We start from the raw sequence: 23016 nt of genomic DNA, 5'->3' as shown, positions 1-23016 counted from the left end.
TTGTTCCAAAACCTCCTCTAATGACACCTCAATCTGGGACAGTTCCTCAGATTTGTCACGTAAAAAGAATGGTTCAGGTTTGGAAATTTCCCTCACATCCTCAGCCGTGAAAACTGATGCAAAGAATTCATTTAGTTTTTCCACAATGGCCTTATAATCCTTGAGTGCTCCTTTAGCATCTCAATCGTCCACTGTCCCCATGGGTTTTTTAGCAGGCTTCCAACTTCTGATGTACTTTAACATACAGGGCCGGCGCTTCCATTGAGGCAAACTAGGCAATCACCTAGGGCGCCAGGATTTTCAGGGGGCGGCATTTTGCCGGGGTGAGAGGCAGCAGGCGGCTCCGGTGGAGCTGCTGCAGGCATGCCTGCAGACGGTCCGCTGGTCCTGCACGGCTCTGGTGAACATCCCGCAGGCACGGCTGTGGCAGCTCCACCGGAGCCGTGGATCAATGGACCCTCCGAAGAAATGGCTGCGGCAGCTCCACTGGAGCCGTGGGAGAGGCGCGTGAGACGGCGAAATGGCCGTGCACCTAGGGCGCGAAAAACTCTAGCGCCGGTCCTGTTAACATATTGCTATTACTTTTTTACTCTTTGGCTAGCTGTTCTTCAAATTGTTTTTTGGCCTTCCTAATTATAGTTTTACACTTCTTTTGCCAGAGTTTATGCTCCTTTCTATTTTCCTCACTAGGATTTAACTTCCACTTTTTAAAGGATGTTTTTTTTTCAATCTCTCACTGCTTCTTTCACTCTGTTGTTTAGTCAAGGTGGCACTTTTTGGTTCTCTTACTGTATTTTTTAATTTGGGGTATACATTTAAGTTGAATCTCTATTATAGTATCTTTACAAAGTTTCCATGCAGCTTGTAGGGATTTCACTTTTGGCACTGTACCTTTTAATTTCTGTTTAACTAACCCCCTCATTTAGTGTAGTTCCCTTTCTGAAATTAAATGCTACCGTGTTCGGCTACTGTGTTTTCCCCACCACATGGATGTTAAATTTAATTATATTACGGTGAGTATTACCAAGCAGTCCAGCTATATTCACCTCTTGGACCAGATCCTGTGCTCCACTTAGGACTAAATCAAATATTGGTCATCTTACAATGGAATTGGTTTTGGATTTGTTCATTGAGCTGTATTATCATCATGTGTCTGAATTCTGGACACATTATGGAATGTTGCCCTTGTATCACCATCTGAAGATCATCTGGACATGACCTCTCTCTGAAGATCTCAAAGCATTCTGCAAACATTATAGAACTAAGTTTCACAGCAATCCTCTGAAGAAGCTAGGTCTCAAAACCATTTGACTGATGACGACATTGAGGCAGAGAGATTAAATATTTTATCTACAGGTACAGTGAGTCTGGGGCAGAATCAGGACTAAAACTTTATCATCGTGACTCACAGGCCTGTGCTAGACTGTGCTGCTTCCCATAATTCACAGGATGCATCTTTAATAGCTTGTTATGCAATAAATTAATCTTTCATAAGCCACCTATTTGGTAAGTGATCATATCCGTTTTGCTTCAGAAGCCACTGCCTCATAAAATAGAAATCATTGTATTGTCTACAGCTTTAAATATCCAGTGGAACATTATTCACAGCATTGTCTTTCAACTTTCTCATTATTTTTCCTTTAGCCAATGTTAAAACCCCATTTTATTAGTTCTGCAAATGCTAAAATGGCTTCTGTATTTCCCAGTACCTTCTCACTACAGTAAGGGACCTGATTCTCCATCCTGTTGTGGCAGCATTTCCCCACAACCACTTGGTGCTCAGGTGTAAATGAACACACAAGGTGCAAGGTGGTGGAGAATCAGGCTTTTTAAATGCTTTCCAACTCATCTCCCCTTTTTTAGTTTCAGAAACATTTAAGAATGAAAAAGCCCAGTGAAGCCGAACTCTTAAGTTTAATGGGAGGAAAAGGTGGGCTTCCTGAACCGCTGAGCCTGCTGCAAAGACTGGAATGGGGGCCCACAGTGCTAAGTCTGCCATTACAGATTAGTGAACATGGGACCATATGTTGTATTTTCCACTCATTCTGATGCAGGATGGTTATCTCAAGAAAAGGCTTTCGCTAAGAGAACATAGCTCTCATCCTGTGTCCATACCAGCTTGCTCTAATTTCTGGAGACTTCCATATCGCTCTCACAATTGCATCACCCAGTGTCTTGTATCCGGTTCAGAAATGACATTGAAGATAGCACTGCAACAAATTGTGACTTTTCAGAGAAAAGGATGCAAGTGAGGCTCAAATGATTACCATGGTAACTCTCCTAGGGCTCGTGAGAGAGAGCAGATTTTACACTTTGTGGCTAAATACAACACATACTGCACTGCAAGGTACGTACGACAAGAAAAGTAGTTGGGGCTAATTCAGTGAAAGTGAGATAGGTTGCAAGAAATCTCACAAAATAATTATAAGCTCTTTGGGTCAGGAAGAAACTTTCGGGTGTTTGTACAGCACCCAGCACAATGGGGTCCTGGTTCGTGAGCAGAGCTCCTAGATGCTACAACAATACAAATAATCAATTACAATGCTAATAGCAAAACCCTCCCAGACCATTAGGACCTTCAATACCAGGAGACTGAACTTCCCCAATAGCAGGGGAGAGTGTGTGATGCAGGGACAGAGCTAAAATTGTCTCCCTCAGCACTGACTCCTATCAAATGTTCATAATGTAAATGCAGTTGATTGCCACCTAACTCCCAGGCCTCCTGTTGGTGGCATCACATGGAAAGCATGAGCACTCAGGTGTTTTTACCTTTGCCAGCTGGAGGTGGATCAGTGTCCCCTAGGCCTTTTGCTTCTTAAATCCAAGCCAGTTCCCAAAGTGCTCCAAGGAAGCCATTCTTATACTGCTGTCTTCCTGAAGGGAACGGATCTGGATGAGACCTGAAAGACAGCAAGTCCTTTGCATTTACAGACTAATTCCTCCCCATTGCTGGAACTGTAACAGTCAGTGAATAGGCTTTTATCTGCCACTCTCTGAATTTGGAATTTTTCATTTTCAGAGATTCATCTAACCCATTCCCTGGATGTTTGGAACAGGGCTGGAATCAGATAGGGTTTCTTTGTGGGGGGAGTGACCATTTTTATAGCATTAGCCCTACAGTTTACTGTAAGTCATTATGGGATGCTGACATCAAAGTGCTATATGGCTACTATTTGCCTTTGAATTTTACAGTTGCCACCATTAACAGTGATAGCAACCAAACAGTGTTTTATTCTGTGCACACCCTCTTATATAAAGCCAGAGAGCCTCAGGGCTGTACCATCTCTCCTGTCCCCACAGCAGGGATTTCACATCCTCTGCTGGAGACGTTGACTGTCTTCTTAATATAATAGTAACATGGACTAATAATGGGCAGTTTATACTAGTGAGAGACCTAAGCATACTGGTGAAATCCCCAGGCTCCTGTCCCATTCTGTATTTGCATCAAAGAAGGTTCAGGCTAGTAGGATTATCTGCATGGAGGCAGATATCCTGATTATCTTCAGCTGCTGCAGAAACTTTGCTAGGCTTGTCAGTGCCATTAGGAAGGTCATGGAGTCTTATGCCTCATACAGGCAGTTCAAAAAGATCTCCAGGATCTTGTCTATGTGCGCTTTGACCTGAAGCCAACAAGAGATGCAAAACGGTTCTATTAGCTGGTCCCTGTGGAATTTGTGTGTGTAGGTAAGCATGGTTACAGTAATGAAAATAAAGAGTAATAAGCAACATGGTTGTATTAGGATTGAAATTTGAGAGTTTTTTTCCACATTATCATCTAGGAATGGAAGTACAAAAGGAGAATTGGGGCATTTCCTGCGTAGAGATCCATGGCTGAAGTCGTATCCCTTTCCTCCCACATGATGCAATAAAGAAAAAAAGACTGAGGGGGGACCTGATAGTCTTTAGAGGTGTGAGGGGCTGTTATAAAGATGAGTTAGTCAATTGTTCTCCATGTCCACTGAAGGTAGGATAAGAAATAATGGGCTTATCTGCTGCAAGAGAGATTTAGGTTAACTATCAGGAAAACTTTCTAACTATAAGGATGGTGAGGCTCTGGAATAAGCTGCAAAGGGAGGTTATGGAATCCTCTTCACTGGAGGTTTTTAAGAACAGGTTAGACAAACAGCTGTCAGGGATAATCTTAGTTTACTTGGTCCTGCCTCAGTACAGGAGACTGGACTTGATGACTTCTCATGGTCCCTTCCAGCTCTACATTTCTATGACTCTATGAAAGAGTAACCTGTTGTATGACCTCCATGGAAAAGGGGAATATAGTCTAAGAATATTTTAATATAGTGTAAGGGCAGAGAGACAGTATGACTATACCTGTGGGACAGCCTTAGGCCAGATACAGATAAACTTTTCTGTGTGAGAGCATACTGTCCCCCTCAACTCCCAGTGATGCCTGCCTGGTCCCAACAGGAGTGGGCTTCCTGTCAAAATCCAGTTGTCCACCACTTACTGCATGAACTTGCTAATTGTTCCTCATTAAATTGTTCCACAGAAAACCAGGCTGGGGGGACCATCCAGTGTGAAAGGTGTCTGCTGGTGGAATCTCTTAGGAAGCAGGTAGGAGAACTACAGGAGGAGGTGGCTAGGCTGAGGAGCATCCATGCACATTAGAAATTCATTGAGAGTATTCATATGGAGACCTCCAAGGCTGAGGAAGCTATCCAGCTACAGAGAATTTCTGTCTCGCCACTGTGGAAGGAGGATATGGTTCTGTCACAGGGAGGACACTGGCTCCCTGGTAACTTCTGGCAGCAGGCAGTGCTCCACCCCTGCTCCCAACCCACTGACCATCATGATAAAGAACAGTTATGCTGCCCTGTCAATGAGCGATGAGGAATTGTCCCAGAAGGTGGAGGAGGAGAAACTATGTACCTCCAAGGCTGGGGGGATCGCAGCCACCACTCCCAGAAGGAGACATAGGTTAGTTGTGGTTGGTGATTCTGTTCTGACATCCCAGGAGGTACGCTGCCTGACAGAGGCCCATATCCGAGATACTGTGAAGAGACTGTTGAAGATCATTCAGGCCTCTAACTACTCCCCAGGCTGCTCATCCATGTGGCACTAATGATACTGTGAGGTGTGAACCTGAGCAGATCAGAAGTGACTACAAGGCTCTGGGAATAAGGGTGAAGGAACTGGGGGCATAGGTGGTGTTCTCTTTGATCCTTCCAGTCAAGGGTAAGGGACCAGGCAGAGACAGATGCTGTCTGGCTGCCAGGATAGTGTCACCAGGAGGGCTTTGGCTTCCTTGACCACGGGATGCTGTTTCAGGAAGAAGGACTGCTTAGCAGAGATGGGATCCACCCAGGTGCGGCTCCAGCCACCAGGGCTCCAAGCGCGTGCCTGGGGCGGCAAGCCGCGGGGGGCGCTCTGCCAGTTGCCGCTAGGGCGGCAGGCAGGGTGCCTTTGATGGCTTGCCTGTGGAGGGTCCGCCAAAGCCACGGGACCAGAGGACCCTCCACGCTTGGGGCAGCAAAATGTCTAGAGCCGTCCGAAAGGGAAGAGCATCTTTGGATACAGACTGGCTAACCTAGTGATCAGGGCTTTAAACTAGGTTTGACGTGGGGAAGGAGACAAAAGCCCACAAAGGAGACAAAAGTCAAAGAAATATGGAGACTTGGGAGAAGAGTCACAATCTGCGGGGGAGCATGGACTGTTATAGCAGGGATAAGGGAGAGACAAGAGAGAACATAGAGTGAAAATCAAATCAGTATCGTAGATGTCTGTATACTAATGTGAGAAGTTTGGGGAATAAGCATGGAGAACTAGAATTGCTAGTTAATAAACACAACTATGACATGGCTGGCAAAACAGAAACTTGGTAGGATACTCACATGACTGCATTATTGGTATAGAAGGGTTCAGCTTGCTAAGGGAGGACAGGCAGAGAAAAAAGGGAGGAGGTGTACACTCGGGATGAGGTTGAGATGGAAATAGGAGACAGATTCTGTGCCTCAGCTCCCCATGTATGAAGTGGTGATATAACCTCACCTCGGTTGGGTGTTGTGAAAATAAACCCATTAGTGCCTGTAACAAACTACATATTACAATGACAGCACCATAGAAAAATCTATAAGGAAAGTAATTCTGCATTTGTTGTGGGGTTTGGATGTGCAGTAAATAATGCCTGGGGCAACACAAGGAATAATGAGAATACAAAGAAATACTGAATGGCTCCCAAGTCAGTGAGCACCATCTATGTGTACACTGGATGGAGCAGGGGTCCGGTGTGAAATATAGTGTGTGATGATGCAATTAAAACCTGTACCATGATCCCCAAGAGAGCTGAATGAAGGTTACAAAGGTTTAAATATAGAATTGCTGCACTGGTGAGTGCTTGACTTTGCAACCTTAATGTCTTTTTTGTGTAGGTTTCTGTGTTTGATGTTACATGGAGCACACTGTGTCCTGCTGCTTTGGCTGTTTCTGTTAACAGCTCAGGGAGGTGAACTCAGGCCTGTTTCTGCACTAGATGCTCTGGTCTGCCCCAATTTGGGAAGAAGTCAACAAATTCCTGTGAAATGTTTAGATTCTGCATCTTCCAAAGGGAAATGTTCTGTCTGGCACTCCCAGTTCTCACCAGCTCCCTCGCCAACCCCTTTCCCATACACCAGCTGTTACCACCCCCTCCCACAGCTTCCCCTCCATCCCTTCCCCATGCTCCAGCCTTTAACGGCTCCAGCTCCTCCTCCATCCCTGTCTAGAGTGACCAAACGTCCTGTTTTTAAAGGAACAGTCCCATATTTAAGCTCTCCCACAGGTGTCCTGACTTTCTTACAAATGGGCAAATTGTCCCATATTTTCTGTCTCCTCCCACCTCAATATTGGTGGGTTCTGCTGCTGGCCAGATCCCTGCTCACCATCTGGCACCTACCAGCGGTGAGCGAGGGGTACAATGGCCGACAATGAGTGTGGGTGTACAAGGCTGGTGATGGGGTGAAGCTGCAGCACCCGGGGCCAGCCACTCCCCCTGCTGGTCCGGGAGCAGCGCAAGGACACGACATGCAGGCAGCCTGCCTGAGCCCTGCTGCGCTGCTGGACTTTTAGCGCCCTGGAGATTGCGATCAACTGGCAGAGGCTCCAGGATCGACCAGTTGATCGTGATTGACAGGTTGGTACCATTGAATTGTATTTAATTATGGCTCTGGGCCGCAACTAGGGTGACCAGATGTCCTGATTTTATAGGGACAGCTCCAATTTTGGGGTCTTTTTCTTATATAGAGTCCTATTACCCCCCATCCCCCATTCTGATTTTTCACATTTGCTGTCTGGTCACCCTACGTGCAGACCCTAGAGACCCTCTGTTAATCCAACCCTGCCAAGGGGTGACAGTGAGTGAGGGTGGGGGGGAGTGAGTGACGGGGAGGGGGCGTGGCCTCAGAAAACAGGCAGGGCAGAGGCGGGACAAAGGTGTTCAATAGAGAGTTTGGCAACTCTCTTCAGCCCCCTTCCCCTATTCAGCTCTACGCATGCGCGCTCAGTGGCTCCAACGGGCCTTTGTGGATTCAGCCTCCCAGCAGCAGGGGGCGGAACACATTTATCCCTTCCTAATAGCGTCTGTGATTGACAACGCAAGTTACCGGAAGCACCGAGTCTCCGCTTCCGGCGTCGGGGAAGCGCATAGACTGCCCCTCTCCCTGCGCGCTAGGGAGCGTGTGTGGTGACGCCAACAGAGCGCGCCCCTTGCGGTGTGTCCTGTCCTCGGGAAGGTCGCGTTTCCGGCGCCGGGCGAGTGGCGCGCGGCCGTCTCGGGGCTCGGGATGACTGGCTACAGCCCCGACGAGAAGCTGCGGCTGCAGCAGCTGCGCGCCCTGCGGCGCCGCTGGCTCAAGGACCAGGAGCTGAGTCCGCGCGAGCCCGTCCTGCCCCCGCCGAAACTCGGGCCAGTGGCCAGCTTCTGGGAGCGCTTCCTGCAGCCGGGCTCCTTCTGGCGGCTGCAGGTCAGCGAGGCCCGGGTTCCCCAACCCTGCCCTGCTGAGGCGTTCCCACCCCGGGGCAGCCTTGACCAGAGGGATCCCCTAGCCTCCAACCCACCCCTGCTGGGGGGGTTCTCCTGTGAATAAATAAGCCTAGAGACTAAAGCCTATCAAGCCAGCCCTATTGAATGCTAACGTCACTTAAAAATAACTAGAAGTGTAAAAGCAAAGCTGGTATTAAAGGTTGAAGTGGGGGCTTGTATATACTAAAATGTAAGGAAAAGTAACACTGAATCTCATTTACTTTTATTTCCAGACTTTCAAGCTGTACAAAGCTTGTGTATTTACTGTAACTGGGATACTTATTCCTGCCTGGATTGTTCACTACTATGTCAAATATCATGTAATGGTAAGTATAGAAACCTGCATGTTGTATTTGGGTGCAGAACGTATATGGTGGACCCTGCAAATACCATTTACTTCGCTTTGTTGGAAACACTTCCACTTTTTCTCCTTAAAAAAAAAGCCCATACTACAAAAAACACACCACCTGTGATCCACCATGAAGTAAAAAGTTAAGGGCGATTGCACCTGAGAATTCTTTTGCTTTATTTTTGTCTGGGTACGCTTTAGTGGTGTTGAAAATATTTCACTTGCAGGACTAGAAAACTATTCAGAGCTTCTGGTTTTCCACTTCAATAGACAAGTGTCATTTGTTGGCACACTATGCAAAGAAACAAATTTCTGTACTTCTTGAGATGAACACAACTGTTTTGTTTCTTTCTGCTTAATATTGATCAGGCTTACATTTTTTCTTTTTTTAAAAAACAACCCTCCTTCAGTCTATTCAGTTGCTTGTTTCTTGACACTGTTTTTATCTATAGGCCCACTGAGCAAATATATGCACTGGGATTAAGCACTGAATGTTAATCACTTGCCTGCAGTATTGATTCTACAGTTAAAATAAGAAAAAATGCCTTATGAATAGGCTTGGATTAAAGAATTTTGGGGCCCTGTATACTTTGGAAATTGTCCCCCCCTCCACCTGCAGTAAATTAGCCAGCAAAGCTCCCTCACCCATATATATATCCCACTCCACACAGACCTCTGAATGCTCCTCACATCCCATATAAACTCCAACCACCATTCCCTATCCTCAACACACATGCCAGTAGCCCTGACATACATGTTCACTATAGCCCACAACCCGCAATATCCCCTACTCAGCTGCAACATTCTGGCTCCTATCAGTATATAACTTAATATGTTCCCTCTGTCAACATCCAGTGACGGGTGATTTCACTGAGTACCTGTGCCTCCCTCTAGTAACCAATGACTCCATTCAGTATCCTTCACTTTAGGCTGTTCTGTAACATATGTCCTCTTAGTTTTAATGAGACTATCAAGGTTATTCATTTCCCATTTAACTTTTCTAGAATAGTTAGGCTTTTCAGTCTTGGAAAGCTAACATTTTTAGCATCAGAAAACTTGGAAATACTTACATAAATATTTCAAAGTGACAATTGAGAATGGAAAAATCCATTAAGTTGCATTTAGTTTATTCTGGGGAAAACCAAGTTTTTCCACAACCCACATAGGGAGAGCTACATGTTCTAATGAATGTTTGCAGAGTAGCCTCCTTATGTTTGGACAATTTTATGTTGCTTCATCTATATGTTTGGTCAGACAAGGTTAGTTCAAACTGCATAAGCCTTGATGATTAAGAGGTTGATTTGTGTTTTGTTTGTAGCTGACTTGTACCCTGGTCTTGCTCACTCCTGCTTCCTTACTAGTCACTGACAGAATAAAACTCACCGCTCTCCTGAAGAAGTAATAACATGATCATTGCACCACGATTCAGTGAACACTCTTATTAGGCCATTGCCTGTGGATCTTTAGCCAGGGAGAGCCATTTCATTTATAAAGTATTTTGAAGACTTGTCCTGTTTGAAGTGTTTGTATTCTGTATACTTCTGGTTTTAAACTAAGAGTAACCTAGTGGAGAGAAGCTGGGACTGCTTACTATTAATTGTATTCAATACTTTACCTGTATGGCAATATGGAAAACAGCTTTTTCTAATCAGCCATCTTTCAGAAAGCTTATCCTGACTAATCTGTTTTTTATTGCAGAAAATGCCCTATGGTATTATTGAAGGGAAGCCCAAAGTATTCCCAGTGAGTTAATTAAAATTAATATTTTCTTGTAACATGTTGGCCTCATGGATAAAGAAAACAAATGGGAAGGGAGTGGTGGGTGTGTGAGGGCAGCAGTGGTACAGGGAATAAAATTAAAGTAACTTCAGTACTTTGGGCAATTGGTACAGAAATGTTAAATGCTGACTAAGGGAAACAATGTGATATAGACCTTTAGAAGCATCAGTATTTTATTCAGAATGGATAATATTCCCTTGAAAGCTTGTTTCGCCAACAGAAGTTGGTTCAATTAAAATAGATTACCTCACCCATATTATGTCTCATAAAAATAATAGTACTTTTATGCACTTGCATATTATATATTTCAGACAGTATTATGACCCATGACAAAATATTCACCATAATATTTTTTATTTCATTAGGGTGACAAAATTCTAGAGACAGGAGAAATAATCCCACCAATGGAAGAAGAGCCTACCGGTCATCACTGAAGGTTATAAACTCCAGCTTTGTTCCTATAAAAATGTGTTAACTATTTCCAGATATGTATATAAAACAATAAAGTTTCTTCCAGGAGACTCTCATGTTATCTTATTTCCTTCTAGGTATAGCAGGAATAGCAAAGACCATTTCCAGACTTTTCTTTAATGCAAGGCAAGTTAAGGAAGTTACTCACCTAGTAACAAAATGTTCACGATTGACTGTATGAAATGGACTCTGGTAGTAGGCTTTCAGTCCAATATACTAGTAGTAATACAGTCTTCTTGTGTTAACAGGCATTTATCAGATTATCTGCATTTTATCCATGTTAGCAACCAATTATATATCTCTAGTTATGTATTTGTATTTAACCAAACAGGAAGATACAGCCAAAAAAAAAAATCAGCTCAGCAGGTAATGCACAAGTGCAGTAAAATTTAAAAGGCATTTTTGGAAAAGTAACTGTCCCACTTTTAAGTCAGATATTATTGAGATATAGTTTTAATAAGATATTAGTTTACATAGCCTCTGTTTCATTTATTGTGGAAGTCCTACTAGAACTCTGAATACTCAAGCAATATTGTGAAGTTTATAAACTACAAAATCTTACAATTCTTTTTTTTGCAAAATGACCTATATGAGAAGAGTTTGGTAAAACATGATAGCTTTAACTGCATGAATCAACAGCAAAATAAGATGAGTAAATAGAAATAAACTGTGACAAATAGTGATTTGTACTCACATTTCTTGTACTCACATACTTGTTCCTTTCAGGAACTAACTCTATTTCAAATACTTGATCCACTTCATTGACTAGCAGTATTCCAAAATTCCTCAGCCACCCTGGACCTGACTATTCCTGAAGGTCAGCACACCATGTCACTAGAAGATAGTGTGATCTATGTCACTGTAACATTTGTGACTAGCACTTTGCTAGGGGCACAGCCAAGATGCCAGACACATCTGCAGACCTCTAAACACAACTCGGTTGAGGCTGCTGCAGTTACACTTGTTAATCCATCAATGAAAAACTTTACCATAATCAATATTAATAGGAAAGAGTTGATATGGATAAGTTGTTGCTGAGTAAGACTATTTGAGGGCCAAATACTATTAAAATGAACTGAAGGAAAATGTTGTATCACCTTTAAATAATGTTACTTACTGCCATATCATTGGACTTAAACATGTGTATCATATTTTAAACATTACAAAATCTTTAGCAAAGAGGTCTGTAAAAGAGAAGACATTCAGCAAACCAACTGAACATACACTTGGTGTACATTTCTTCCTTGGCTGCTTCTTAGTCTGGTGCTCATTTTCTGTATTTGTTTATTAGGAAAACTCAGTGTCACACAACATGCATTGCCTGTATTTCTGTTGCTCCTTTTAATTGTGCAGGAAGCTTGATTTTTTTTTTTTCCTGAAGCCTTCTTCCACTGTTAAACTTAAATTATGTGATCAGGTCATAACTTCTCAAACCATTAGTCTGGAAATAATCTTTTCTGTCCTAAAATTTGGTTTTAAGTGTATTCAGGTGTGAAAATCCAGATGCTGTCCATCTGTACTGGTTCCTTTAAAAATTCAGCATTTGATCAGGGTAGTCCTTCTCAAGTTGCCACCGAGCTGCTATTCGTGTTGCATAAATAACATATCCCCATGAAAGTAATACAATGGTGAGAAGAATCTGTTAGAAGAAAATATATAATGTTTGGAGAGGTAGGTATTGTGCATTACCAATATAAATTTCAGAGTAGCAGCCTGTTGGTCTGTATCCACAAAAAGAACATGAGTACTCCAGTTCTTTTTACCACTATAAACGTTTACCTTTATTGAATATTGGTCTCAAATTTAAACTATTTACAAATGGTCATCAGTTACCAGCCCTGGCCTAAAAGTTTAGGTATCCAATCCAGACACTAATGAAATACTGAATATAGAGGGTAATGGTGGGGACAGGACTGGCACCGTACCTGCCCGCGTTAGCATGGTATTTTCTGGCTCTGAGCCATGGCATTCAGTGCTTCCCAGGAAGATGGATCCCTGGCTCTCTAACCCCTCCTAGGCCCTGGAATCGAAGCTTTGAGGGAAGCAGGTGAAATGCGCGGTGCGGAGGGTAACTGCGCCCCTGGGTTGGCCCGCAGGAGGTGGGTGGAAGGTACCTGCTGCCCACGCAGGTCTGCGGCCCGTTCCCCCAGCCAGGGGCGAGGGACCGCCGGGACCCGAGAGCGGAGGCTTTGCTGCACGCCTCTAGCAGACCGGGCCGGGCTCGCCGGGGAGGGGGTGGTGTAGGCGAGTCCCTCCGCGAGGGACGGCGGGGGCACCTACCAGCGAGTAAAGCCTGTCCCGGGCACGGCGGCTCAGCGGCGCCATGGCGCGGCGCGTGCGGGGGGCACGGCAAGGGGAGATCACCATGGAGACAGCTAGACGGGCGCGCGCTCCGAGCCACCATCTTTGGTTGGGCCTGGAAGCGCCTACCCTGCGCAAAGCGAGCTGTATTAGCGGGTAGTGAAGTATCTCAGGGCGATGCCGCCCGGAGTCAAGATGGCGTCCAGGTCACGTGCTCGCTGTTCGGCCCGCTTGGAGGTTGCGTAAATCGTGGAGTTCCGAACTAGCCTTTTCCGGTCCCAGCAGCCCTTGCGGGGCGTTGGTCTTGCCCGGGGCCCGGGGAGCTCGTTGTGTAGAGGGCGGGTGGCCACTGGTCACTCTCCGGGCCCGGCCGCGGGCAGGCGGCTTCAATGAGTGACCCGCTGAATTACCTCAGAGAGCGGGGGCGCCGCCGTCGCCTTCGTCACAGGAACGAAGAGCCGCGCGCGGGCCCCGGCCCGGGCCCTGCCCTCTGCCGCCGTCAGAGACTCAAAGCGGCGGACACGGGGCAGCCCCGCGTGGAGGGCGAACCGCCTGCACCGGACAGCGGCGCCGCTGTGAGTCGGACGGGCGGCGGGACGCGGGAGCCGCCGCGCCCTTGCCGGGGGAGGTCTCTGTTGCTTTCGCTCGGGCAGGGGGAAATGGCGGAGTGGGGGGTTGGGACTGAGAGCAGCGGGTCTGTGAGGCGGGAGGGTGCCTGGGCCTGTCAGGAATCTGTTAGGCTGGTTCGGGAAATGCTTCCCCCCCCCCCCCGCGCTCATCGGGGTCAGATCTTGCACCTTCCTGCGAGGTACAGGTAAAAAGCCAGGATCTGAGTGCCGGGTGCCTTGTGATTCAACAGGTGAGTTGTCAGTAGCCCCTCCCCGTCCTCTGAGCTCTTGCAGGGACAGGAGTTCGGATCAGCAGGAGCTGGGGAGCTGAGCAGAGAGTATTCCGGCAACCCTGCCCGGCGCTCCTGGTCCGGCTGGATTCTGCCCGATCTGTGTGCAGAGAGCGTGAACTTACAGACACCTTGCAGCCTCCTGCCACTCATTACCTAAGCCCTCGTCCAGACTAACCCGCGGCATCGGCGGGTTAAAATCGATTGCTCGGGGATCGATATATCGCGTCTAGTCTGGACGCGGTGTATCGATCCCCGAGCGCGCTTACATCGATTCCGGAACTCCATCAATCCGAACGGAGTTCCGGAATCGACGCGGAGAGCCGCGGACATCGATGCCGCGCCGTCCAGACTGGTGAGTACCTCGATTTTAGAAATTCGACTTCAGCTACGTTATTCACGTAGCTGAAGTTGCGTATCTAAAATCGATTTTAATTCCTAGTCTGGACGTGGCCTTAGTGGTAGGCTGAGCTGCTATGACAGATTAGTTGAACTGGCTATATGGAGAGTTTGACAGCAATGTACAGTGTTTGTTAGTTACCAGCTGTCTCCAGGTAGGCTTCCTATAGGGAGTGATAGAGTTCCCATCATTTGGACATACTTTGTGTTTTCAAAACGGGTCAAATAACTGTTCTAAATAGAAACACTGAGCCCAACTGTACATGACCACAAAAGACCACAGTGAGACTTATCAAGACAGTTGTCCAAGATTTCATATTTCTCATTCACTGAAAGCCTGAAAATTTAGCAGGCTACACACCAGTCCTTAATATAACAATGATAGACGAATTAGAAATACTTTGAATTTGAAATTCTCAGTCTGGGGGAAATACTTCAGTGTTCAAAAATGAAGTTGCTGCACACAGCTTTGTATAGACTTTGATTCTCAGCTTGTCTTGTTAAAAAAAATATCAATTCTTAATGTTTTTATAGTACATCTGTTCACATGTTTGCAACAATTGAACTGCATACAAATTGTTATGCATAACATATTAAAGTTATGATTATGGTCAGAAAACCAACTGTTAGAGTTGTTACAGCTGAATTACTGACAGACTACAATTTACTTCTCTGAGCATTGCTGAGTCTGTACAGCTGTTGATAAATAACTTGGATTATATGTTGGCACATGTATCAATTGAGTTGTTATCTGAGTTCTTGTCCAGTTATATTACAGGTCTAGCTGGTAGAACCATCTATAATTTTGAGTGCCTGACACACCATCTCTCCCCCTTCCCCCCCCCACCTGCTTTCACATTGCAAAATGTCAATTAATTGGGCTGAAATAATTTCAGCAAAAATGGTTCAGCTGTTTCTAAGATCAAGATTAGGGAAGACTTATTTTGCTCACATTAATAAAAATTGTTTTATTTTGTTGAGAAGCTGTAGTGCCTCCATGCTTTGAAATGTTGGCAAGGGATTCCCCTAGTGTTATAGGTGGACCTGCTGCTGTTTCTGGGGGAAGAAGGGGAAGGCTCAAATATGGACAAGTTATAAGCTTTTCAAAATTCTCTGTTCACACATGCTCAGTAGAGACTTACGAGTTTGGCAACTAAATACTGAAACTGAAGATTGTTTGGAAGACGCATGCTGCAGTCAGGGCCTCGGGGTCTGAGTAGGACTTCACTTGCAGTTGCTGCTGCTGGTTGTTGGAACACCAGGGACTGAGAGCAAGGAGACTGTAACTCCTGTACTGTCAGTGCTCCCCCTGCTTGTGTCTAGGAATTTGGAGGAAGAGCAGCCTGACTCAAATGTGGGTTTGAAGAACCAGTCCTGAGTGGGCAGAGAGAAGTAGGTTTGGCCAGGAGTCTGCTGGAATTGGGCTCAATCTCCCGGAGGCTACTGAAGCCAGTTCGGGAGATTTTAGACCACTGAAAGTCTGGTGGTGCAGTGGGGCTACGGCAGGCGCCCTACCTGCCCTGGCTCTGCGTCACTCCTGGAAGTGGCTGGCATGTTGTGGCTTCTAGGCAGAGCTGTGGCCAGGGGGTCTCAGCGTGCTGCCTCCACCCTGATCACTGACTCTGCAGCTCCCATTGGCCGGGAACTGTGACCCACGACCACTAGGAGCTGTGGGGGTGGTTCCTTCAGGCAGGGGCAGTGTGCAGAGCTGCCTGGATGCCTCTGAGCCTAGGAGCCGCTGCTGGACATGCTTCTGCTTCCATGAGCCACCCGAGGTAAGCGCTGCCTGCCCAGAGCCCTCACCCCCTTCCACACCCCAAATGCCTGCCCCAGCCCCCACCTGCACCCAAACTCCTTCCTAGAGTCTGCACCCCAATCCTCTGGCCCAGGCTCAGCCCAGAGCCCCCTCCCACACGCCAAACCTCTTGGCCCTACGTTCCTGCCCATAGCCCGCACCCCAATCTCCTGCCTCATCCTGGTGAAAATAAGTGAGAGTGGGGTGAGGGGAGAGAGCTACAGAGAGGGGGGAACTGGAGTGGGGCCTTGGAGAAAGGGTGGGATGGGGTGTGGCCTTGGGGAAGGGGCAGGGGGTGGGGCAAAGGTGTTTGGGTTTGTGTGATTAGACAGTTGGCAACCCTAGGGAGAAGGTATATAAATTGGTTAAGGAGCCTAGGGATGTGGTGAGTGGGAGGCTGGCACTGTTTGGGCAAGCAGATTGTTTGGGGAAGGGTGGCAACTGAGGTAGGATAAGAGGTGAGGGTGGTGGGGTGGATGAGAACTTTCTGGGCAAGCAGCTAGGGGTTAGACTGAAACAAACTAGGTAAGGAAATTGAAACAAGGAGCTGGTGTGAGAGAGGGCAATTTAGACTAAGATCAGATGAGGATCCAGAAGTTAGTTGGAAGGGATCGGGAATTTGGACTGGTAATTAAAGACTATATCAAAATGCATATGCACAAAGGGGCTGAATTAATTCTGGCATTTCCTAACTTTTGAATACTTCACTTTGCAACCTTAATATTATTGTAATATAGTTTTTGTGTCTATAGTATTAGCTACATCAGTAATACACTTCGTTAGATCATGATTACTGATAGTAGTATAGAGACCAAAAATAATAGTAGAATTAATAGGATGATCAGCTTGATCAGACACTAGAGAAATAACCATCTTCGAAAAAATAAAAAAAAATACACTGTTATATGAAGTCGAACAACTATGAGAAACATTGTGATCTTTTGTGGAAATAGCCAACTGATGATACCTTCCCTAGTGTAGAAAAGATCAACCACTATAATTATTTACCCGTTGCACTAAAATGTTATAATAATTGAAAAATAAAAGCCTGCACCCAAAGCAGGAAGCTTGGGAGGGTGGCAGCGTCTTAGAATTCCTAGAGCTTATGTATGAAGTTGTCTGCTTGGCTGGTGATGTCAGAATGTTAGTAAAGGTTGTTCTAGGAAGCCTGCGACCCTTAAACTGGTATTAAAAAAAAAACAAAAAAAAACAAAAAAAAAAACCAAAAAAAGAACCCACCAACACAGGGCCTTTTTAAAGGCAAAAGCTCTTAAGTTCTTTGTTACTTTAAACAAATTTGCTATGTGTACGTGCAGTAGTTGGTAAGTCACAACCTATTTAATGTACCTGTTTAAAAGTATTTGCCCAGAATAAATATATGTTGATGTCAACAGAAGTCATTATCCACCGTAAGGTGTGTCATGATGTAAAAATCAAGTGCAGAAGTGTTGCTGAAACAGTGATCTCCTCTGACTATCCACAGAAGAATTTGAGGCATCTTAAAATGTTTTGTGGCCAGTCACAAACATGCTTCTCCATACTTTCCCACCACTTGTCTCACTCATTCAGATGCACCTTGGCCTGTGAACAATTGGCCAACAAAGTAGTGCTTGAGCAAAGCAATACTGGCTGTGAGTAAAACTGACTAGGGGATAATTCAATCCCAGTCAATTTCCCATAGCAGCATTATGCAAAATAAAGTTGACTAATCAGTCAGATTTTGTCTGCATCAATCCCAGAAGTTGCTTTATACATGGAAGGACTGCAGAGGGAAACTGGCTGTTGACCTTGCAGAGGTTTCTGGAAAAGGATAAAGGAAAATAAAAAATAGTAGACACTTATAAGGTGGGAAGAACAAACACTAAAATGAAGACAGGAGAAGTTGAAAGTCAAAAAGAATGGGAGTAACTCTAACATTAGTGATTTACATTTTTTTCCAGTTATTGAGAATTGTGGCTCATCAAAGCTTAGAGATGAATAACCAAAATGTATATTTTGGTAATCCACTGAACAGACTATAGGATAGTAAACCAACTTGCTCTTGTGTATTGATCTAAAATGTTTTGGGACACAGATGTGGAGCTACACTTAAAAATAAAGACTTTTGGGCAATTCTCTGCCTAATAGGCCAGATTCTCAGATGGTGTAAATCAGGATAGTTCCACTTGAATGAAGAATCTCAAATTTACATAACATGAGCATCTGGTCCCATGTACCTTTCGGTTATTCCTTTGCTCTGTTTGCATTAGGATGTTATTTAACCACTAATATTTCCTAAATTTCTGGGGGGAGAGACTGCAGGGGGAGTTTAATAACTTAAGCAGTTACATGTCAATTTCTTCTGGTCTGATGGGTTAGTAGTGTTTGCTGCTGTTCATTCCTTATTTTCGACTCTCAGAAAAAACTGTTACAAGCTTAGTTGTTTGTTTGGTTCACCTTCATATCACTTTTTTTTTTTTAATCAGGAAAAGTTTAGCAAAGCTTTTATTGATCTTTGCCTCATTTTTCTTTTGTAGAACATAACATCAGCAACTGAGGAGTTTACGGTGGATAGCAGCTTTTCACCTAAAGCTGGCACAAGCAAGCTGCATCAGACAATGCCAACAGATACATCTCCAGACTCTAAATGTCCAATCTGCTTGGATAGATTTGACAATGTGGCCTATTTAGATCGTTGCTTGCATAGGTTCTGCTTTCGTTGTGTACAGGAGTGGTCAAAAAACAAAGCTGAATGTCCACTCTGCAAACAGCCTTTCCATTCGATCTTCCATACAGTGAGAGCTGAAGATGATTTCAAGGAGTACGTACTCAGGCCTTTGCAGAATGGCTCTTTTGCTAGCCCTGATGGGCGGAGATTTCGTTACCGTACTACTTTAACAAGGGAACGTCATACATCAGCTTATCCTCGAAGGAGTTCCTCTTCTCGACGAACACTGTCACCTCCAGATAATGGGATATTATTTGAAGGATTATCTGGTCAACCAGTAGGGCAAAGAGATGGAGGAATTCATCAGATGATTAGACGGCTTGCATCAAGAAGACAAGCTAGTGCAGAGGGTAGATCACTGCGTCAAATTCAAGAACAAGATATAATTAATTTCCGAAGAGCTCTGTATCGTTCTGGTGTGCGTGTTAGAAATATTCAAGATGGTGGTCGTTATAGAGACATTTCAGCTGAGTTTTTCCGCCGGAACCCTGCTTGTCTTCACAGATTAGTTCCATGGCTGAAGCGTGAGCTAACAGTCCTGTTTGGTGCCCATGGGTCTCTAGTCAATATTGTACAGCATATCATCATGAGTAATGTGACTAGATATGATTTGGAGAGTCAGGCCTTTTCTGATGACTTAAAGCCTTTTTTGCTCCATCGTACTAACCACTTTTTACATGAATTCATTAGCTTTGCCCGATGTCCTTTTAACATAGAGGCGTACGACCAACATGCCAATTACGATTGTCCTGCTCCTTCATATGAAGAAGGAAGCCAGTCAGAATCATCAGTTATCACAATATCTCCAGATGAGACAGATTCGCAAGAACCAGATCATAATGCATCCACAACTGGTGTTGATCGGGCACCTTGGGATGATGAAACTCCAGGGCCATCGTATTCCAGCTCAGAGCAGGTTCATGTTGCCGTGGCTTCTCCTTTGGATACTTCGGAAACTTCTGATGAAGAACCTAGTAGAAATGGAACTGAACTGCAAGGGCAGTTAAAAGATAATGCAGCCCCAGATGGTGACACTGATTCTTCTTCAGAAAACTGCGTCATTGTTGGGTATGTTAAGCCATTAGCTGAAAGAACACCAGAGCTTGTTGAGCTGTCCTCGGACTCTGAGGAGTCGGTTGATGATGGGAAAAGCGAGGATGTGAAGAAACCACAGTCCATCCAGTTTCACGTTTTTAGTGTCAGCGATGCTAGTGGGTGCTCATCGCCATGCTCTCCTATATCTAAGGATGGTAAATATAGCCATAAAAGCAGCACCTCACCCTCGCATAAGAAGATGAAGTCAAAAAAGAATGAGAAAGATGCAACTAAAATAGAAGATTTGTCTATAAAGGACTCTTTACAAAGTTCCTCTACAAGAAGGGATAGGGTGTGCTCTCCGTGCAGCCACAGATTATCTAGAAGGAGGAGATCAAGGAGTTCAGAATCATGTTCACAGCACTCTCGCAACAGAGACAGCCATGGCCAGAGAGCCAGGAGGAAACATCACAGCAAAGAGAGGTTAAAAGGTAGACTGTCTAGAAGCAGAGATAGTAGCAGACATAGGAGCGGAAGAGATAAAAGGAGGTCAAGACCTCGAGACATAAGTTTATCTAGAAAAAGCCAGACAGTGTCTCTAAGTAGTGAGAGCACTATATCTAGAGATGTCAGCAGGTCAAGATCCCGGAGTAATGATCATAGCAGAAGAAGATCAAGGAGCAGAGACAGTGATCATTATTATGTAAGAGATAATTACCAAAGTAGATACCAGTGGGAGTACACTTTTTACAGTAGAAACATGGACAGAGATGGCTATGAATCCTCATACAGGAGGAGAACTCAGGCCAGAGCTCATTATTCAAGGCAGTCAGCTAGTCCAGAGTACAGAATACAGTCCTTTTCTGAAAGGACAAATACTCGAAATCATAGAGGTCACAATGAAAGCAGATATTACTACTATGAAAGACGCAGATCAAGGAGTCGATCCAGTAATAGATCTCGGACTGCTTCTGATAGAATGAGATATGAAAAGCCTAGTGGAAAAAGGAAATACAAAACTCGCCATTTGGAAAATGCACACAAAGAGAATGCAGCAAGCCCTTGTGAAGGGAAAGGAAGTGATGTGCAGAAGTCTTTGTCAAAATACAGTGGTTGCTACAAAAATCAGGACAGCCTTTTAGACAACCAAGCAGGCATTGGGACTAGACCTAAAAAGAGGAAAAAAAAGTCAAGAAGTCCAAGTGTAGAGATTATTTATGAAGGAAAAGCTAGTGACCCAACCAGACATCACAAAAAGAAAAAGAAAAAGCACAAGAAGAAACACAGGAGACATCACGCAGGTAACTCATCACATTCTTCTCCAGTTGTGATTACAATTGACAGTGATAGTGATAAGGAGACTGGAATACAAGAAAATACTGAGTGTGACAGTAGTATCTCTTGGACAACCACAACGCAGTTAAATGAGAGAGAAAATGAGACTCCATCTCCTGTCCTGGGAACAAGTGATTGTAAGCATGAGTACACAGTAGATGGTGAAAGTGGACTGTTGGACAAGGATTCCAGTATTACTACCACTAGGGGAGACTTAGCTGATGACCCTGGAAAGGTAGATCGCCAATTTCAGGAAACATCAAATGAGCAGGCTCTTGCAGTGGCAGATGATAGTAGTGCATCTGACATGGGAACTCTACCGAGCAATGTTGAAACTATACAAACTGAATCAACCAGTCAGTTTCCTTCTTCCAGAGCATCATTTGTAGGGAGTTCAGAGAGACCACCTTTGATATTAAGACTGCCAAAGAGACTTATTGACAGATCATATTGGCTTGACTCCCCAGAAAAAAAGGTGTAACACTGAACTGTTTTAAAACGATGAAATCCTGAAAAGAAAACACCTGGTGTGGTTTGTGTGTGTAAGACTGTTTTTAAAAAAGTGTCTGAGAAATGTGTAAAATTCCTGAATTTATGCACTTTTAAGTCCGAGAAAACAGAATGTTGCTAGTAGTTTAATTTTTTTTTCAGAATAAGTGTATAAACCTTTAGAAGTTGTAATTTCATAGAGCCATACTGTATTCACATTCTGTAAAATATATCCATGGAATCTTTCTAAGTTGTTTTTTTTTAAAGAAAAAAAAAGCACCTGAAGTCAGAAAACAGATTTTCTGATGGTTGCTGTTTTTATTTTATAAAAGAAAAAATGTATAATTCACAAAACAAATTCATGTTTAATTCTGCCATCATTTTAATCTGCATGGTTTAGCTTGAGCTCTGCCAACATGGCATCAATGCCTTCTGTACAAATGTTGAACCAGACTGCCATTGAAGTAAACATAAATTCTTTGAGAGTCCCAATAAAGCAATAAGACATTTTTAAATCATATTTTGAACACAATGTAATATGTACTTTCCAGGCATATCATTTGTCTTTAAGTCTGGTATAACTTAAAACTGTGCATGGAAAACCATTAAGAAGAAATCTGGATCTGAGCTGTTCATGTAAAATGGCAAGTTTAGCAGACCGCATATCTGTGCATCACCATATTTTTTTCCACATGTCTTTTTCCACGTCTTCAATCTTGTAGTGTATGCACTGCAAAGAAAAACACCCAGCACAGAGTCTAAGCCCTGGTCTACACTGGGGGGTGGAGGATAGATCTAAGTTACGCAACTTCAACTATGTGAATAACATAGCTGAAGTCAATGTACTTAGATTGACTTACTGTGTGTCTTCACTGTGGTAAGTCGACTGCTGCTGCTCCCCCATCGACTCTGCCTGTGCCTCGTGCGGCGATGGAATACAGGAGTTGACCAGAGAGCACTCAAGGATCGATTTATTGTGTCTAGACTAGATGCGATTAATTGATCCCCACTGGATTGATAGCTGCCCACCAATACGGCGGGTAATGTAGACATACCCTCAGCTGACTTGTGCTCTGACTGTGGGGCTAAAAATAGCAGTATAGACATTAGGGCTTAGGCTGGAGCCTGGGCTCAGACCTTCTCTCCTCACCAGGTTTCAGCACTGGGGCTCCAGTCGAAGGCTGAATACCTACGCTGCAGTTTTTAGCTCTGCAGCCTGGGTCCTGTGAGACCAAGTCAATTGACCTGGCCTCTGAGACCTGGTGCCCGCAGATCTTTTATTGCGGTGTAGGCACATACCCCAAGTATAAGAGCAAATCCAATAATGTCTTTCTAGTTGTTTGTTTTTTGTTTTGTTTTTTTTCTCCTGCTTCCTCTGTACCTAAACTGCAGAATGCTAGAGGGCTATTGTTTAGCTGTATCATCACCTTTCTAAGATGATCAAAAG

General features: G+C 44.5%; 3 protein-coding genes across 3 annotated transcripts; 2 read left to right on the top strand and 1 right to left on the bottom strand.

Annotated features, from left to right (window-relative positions):
- The first annotated feature begins 7706 nt into the window (after nt 1–7706).
- Nucleotides 7707–10660, top strand: NDUFB6 (NADH:ubiquinone oxidoreductase subunit B6). Its single transcript, XM_050943247.1, has 4 exons — nt 7707–7952; nt 8245–8337; nt 10059–10103; nt 10505–10660. Exons 1-4 carry the CDS (start codon nt 7773–7775, stop codon nt 10571–10573), a joined length of 387 nt encoding a protein of 128 aa, XP_050799204.1. The 5' UTR covers nt 7707–7772; the 3' UTR covers nt 10574–10660.
- On the bottom strand, nt 10477–13302 carry SMIM27 (small integral membrane protein 27). Its single transcript, XM_050943257.1, has 2 exons — nt 12891–13302; nt 10477–12249 (listed from the first exon to the last, which is right to left on the bottom strand). The coding sequence occupies exons 1-2, from the start codon at nt 12975–12977 to the stop codon at nt 12139–12141; spliced, it is 198 nt and encodes a 65-aa protein (XP_050799214.1). The 5' UTR covers nt 12978–13302; the 3' UTR covers nt 10477–12138.
- Nucleotides 13216–22087, top strand: TOPORS (TOP1 binding arginine/serine rich protein, E3 ubiquitin ligase). Its single transcript, XM_050943048.1, has 2 exons — nt 13216–13486; nt 18520–22087. The coding sequence occupies exons 1-2, from the start codon at nt 13301–13303 to the stop codon at nt 21559–21561; spliced, it is 3228 nt and encodes a 1075-aa protein (XP_050799005.1). The 5' UTR covers nt 13216–13300; the 3' UTR covers nt 21562–22087.
- Nucleotides 22088–23016: the final 929 nt, after the last annotated feature.

This window comes from Gopherus flavomarginatus, chromosome 3 (assembly GCF_025201925.1).
Source record: "Gopherus flavomarginatus isolate rGopFla2 chromosome 3, rGopFla2.mat.asm, whole genome shotgun sequence".
Lineage (NCBI taxonomy): Eukaryota > Metazoa > Chordata > Testudines > Testudinidae > Gopherus > Gopherus flavomarginatus.
The sequence above is the reverse complement of the archived record's forward strand: the minus strand, read 5'-3'. Positions and strand labels throughout refer to the sequence as shown.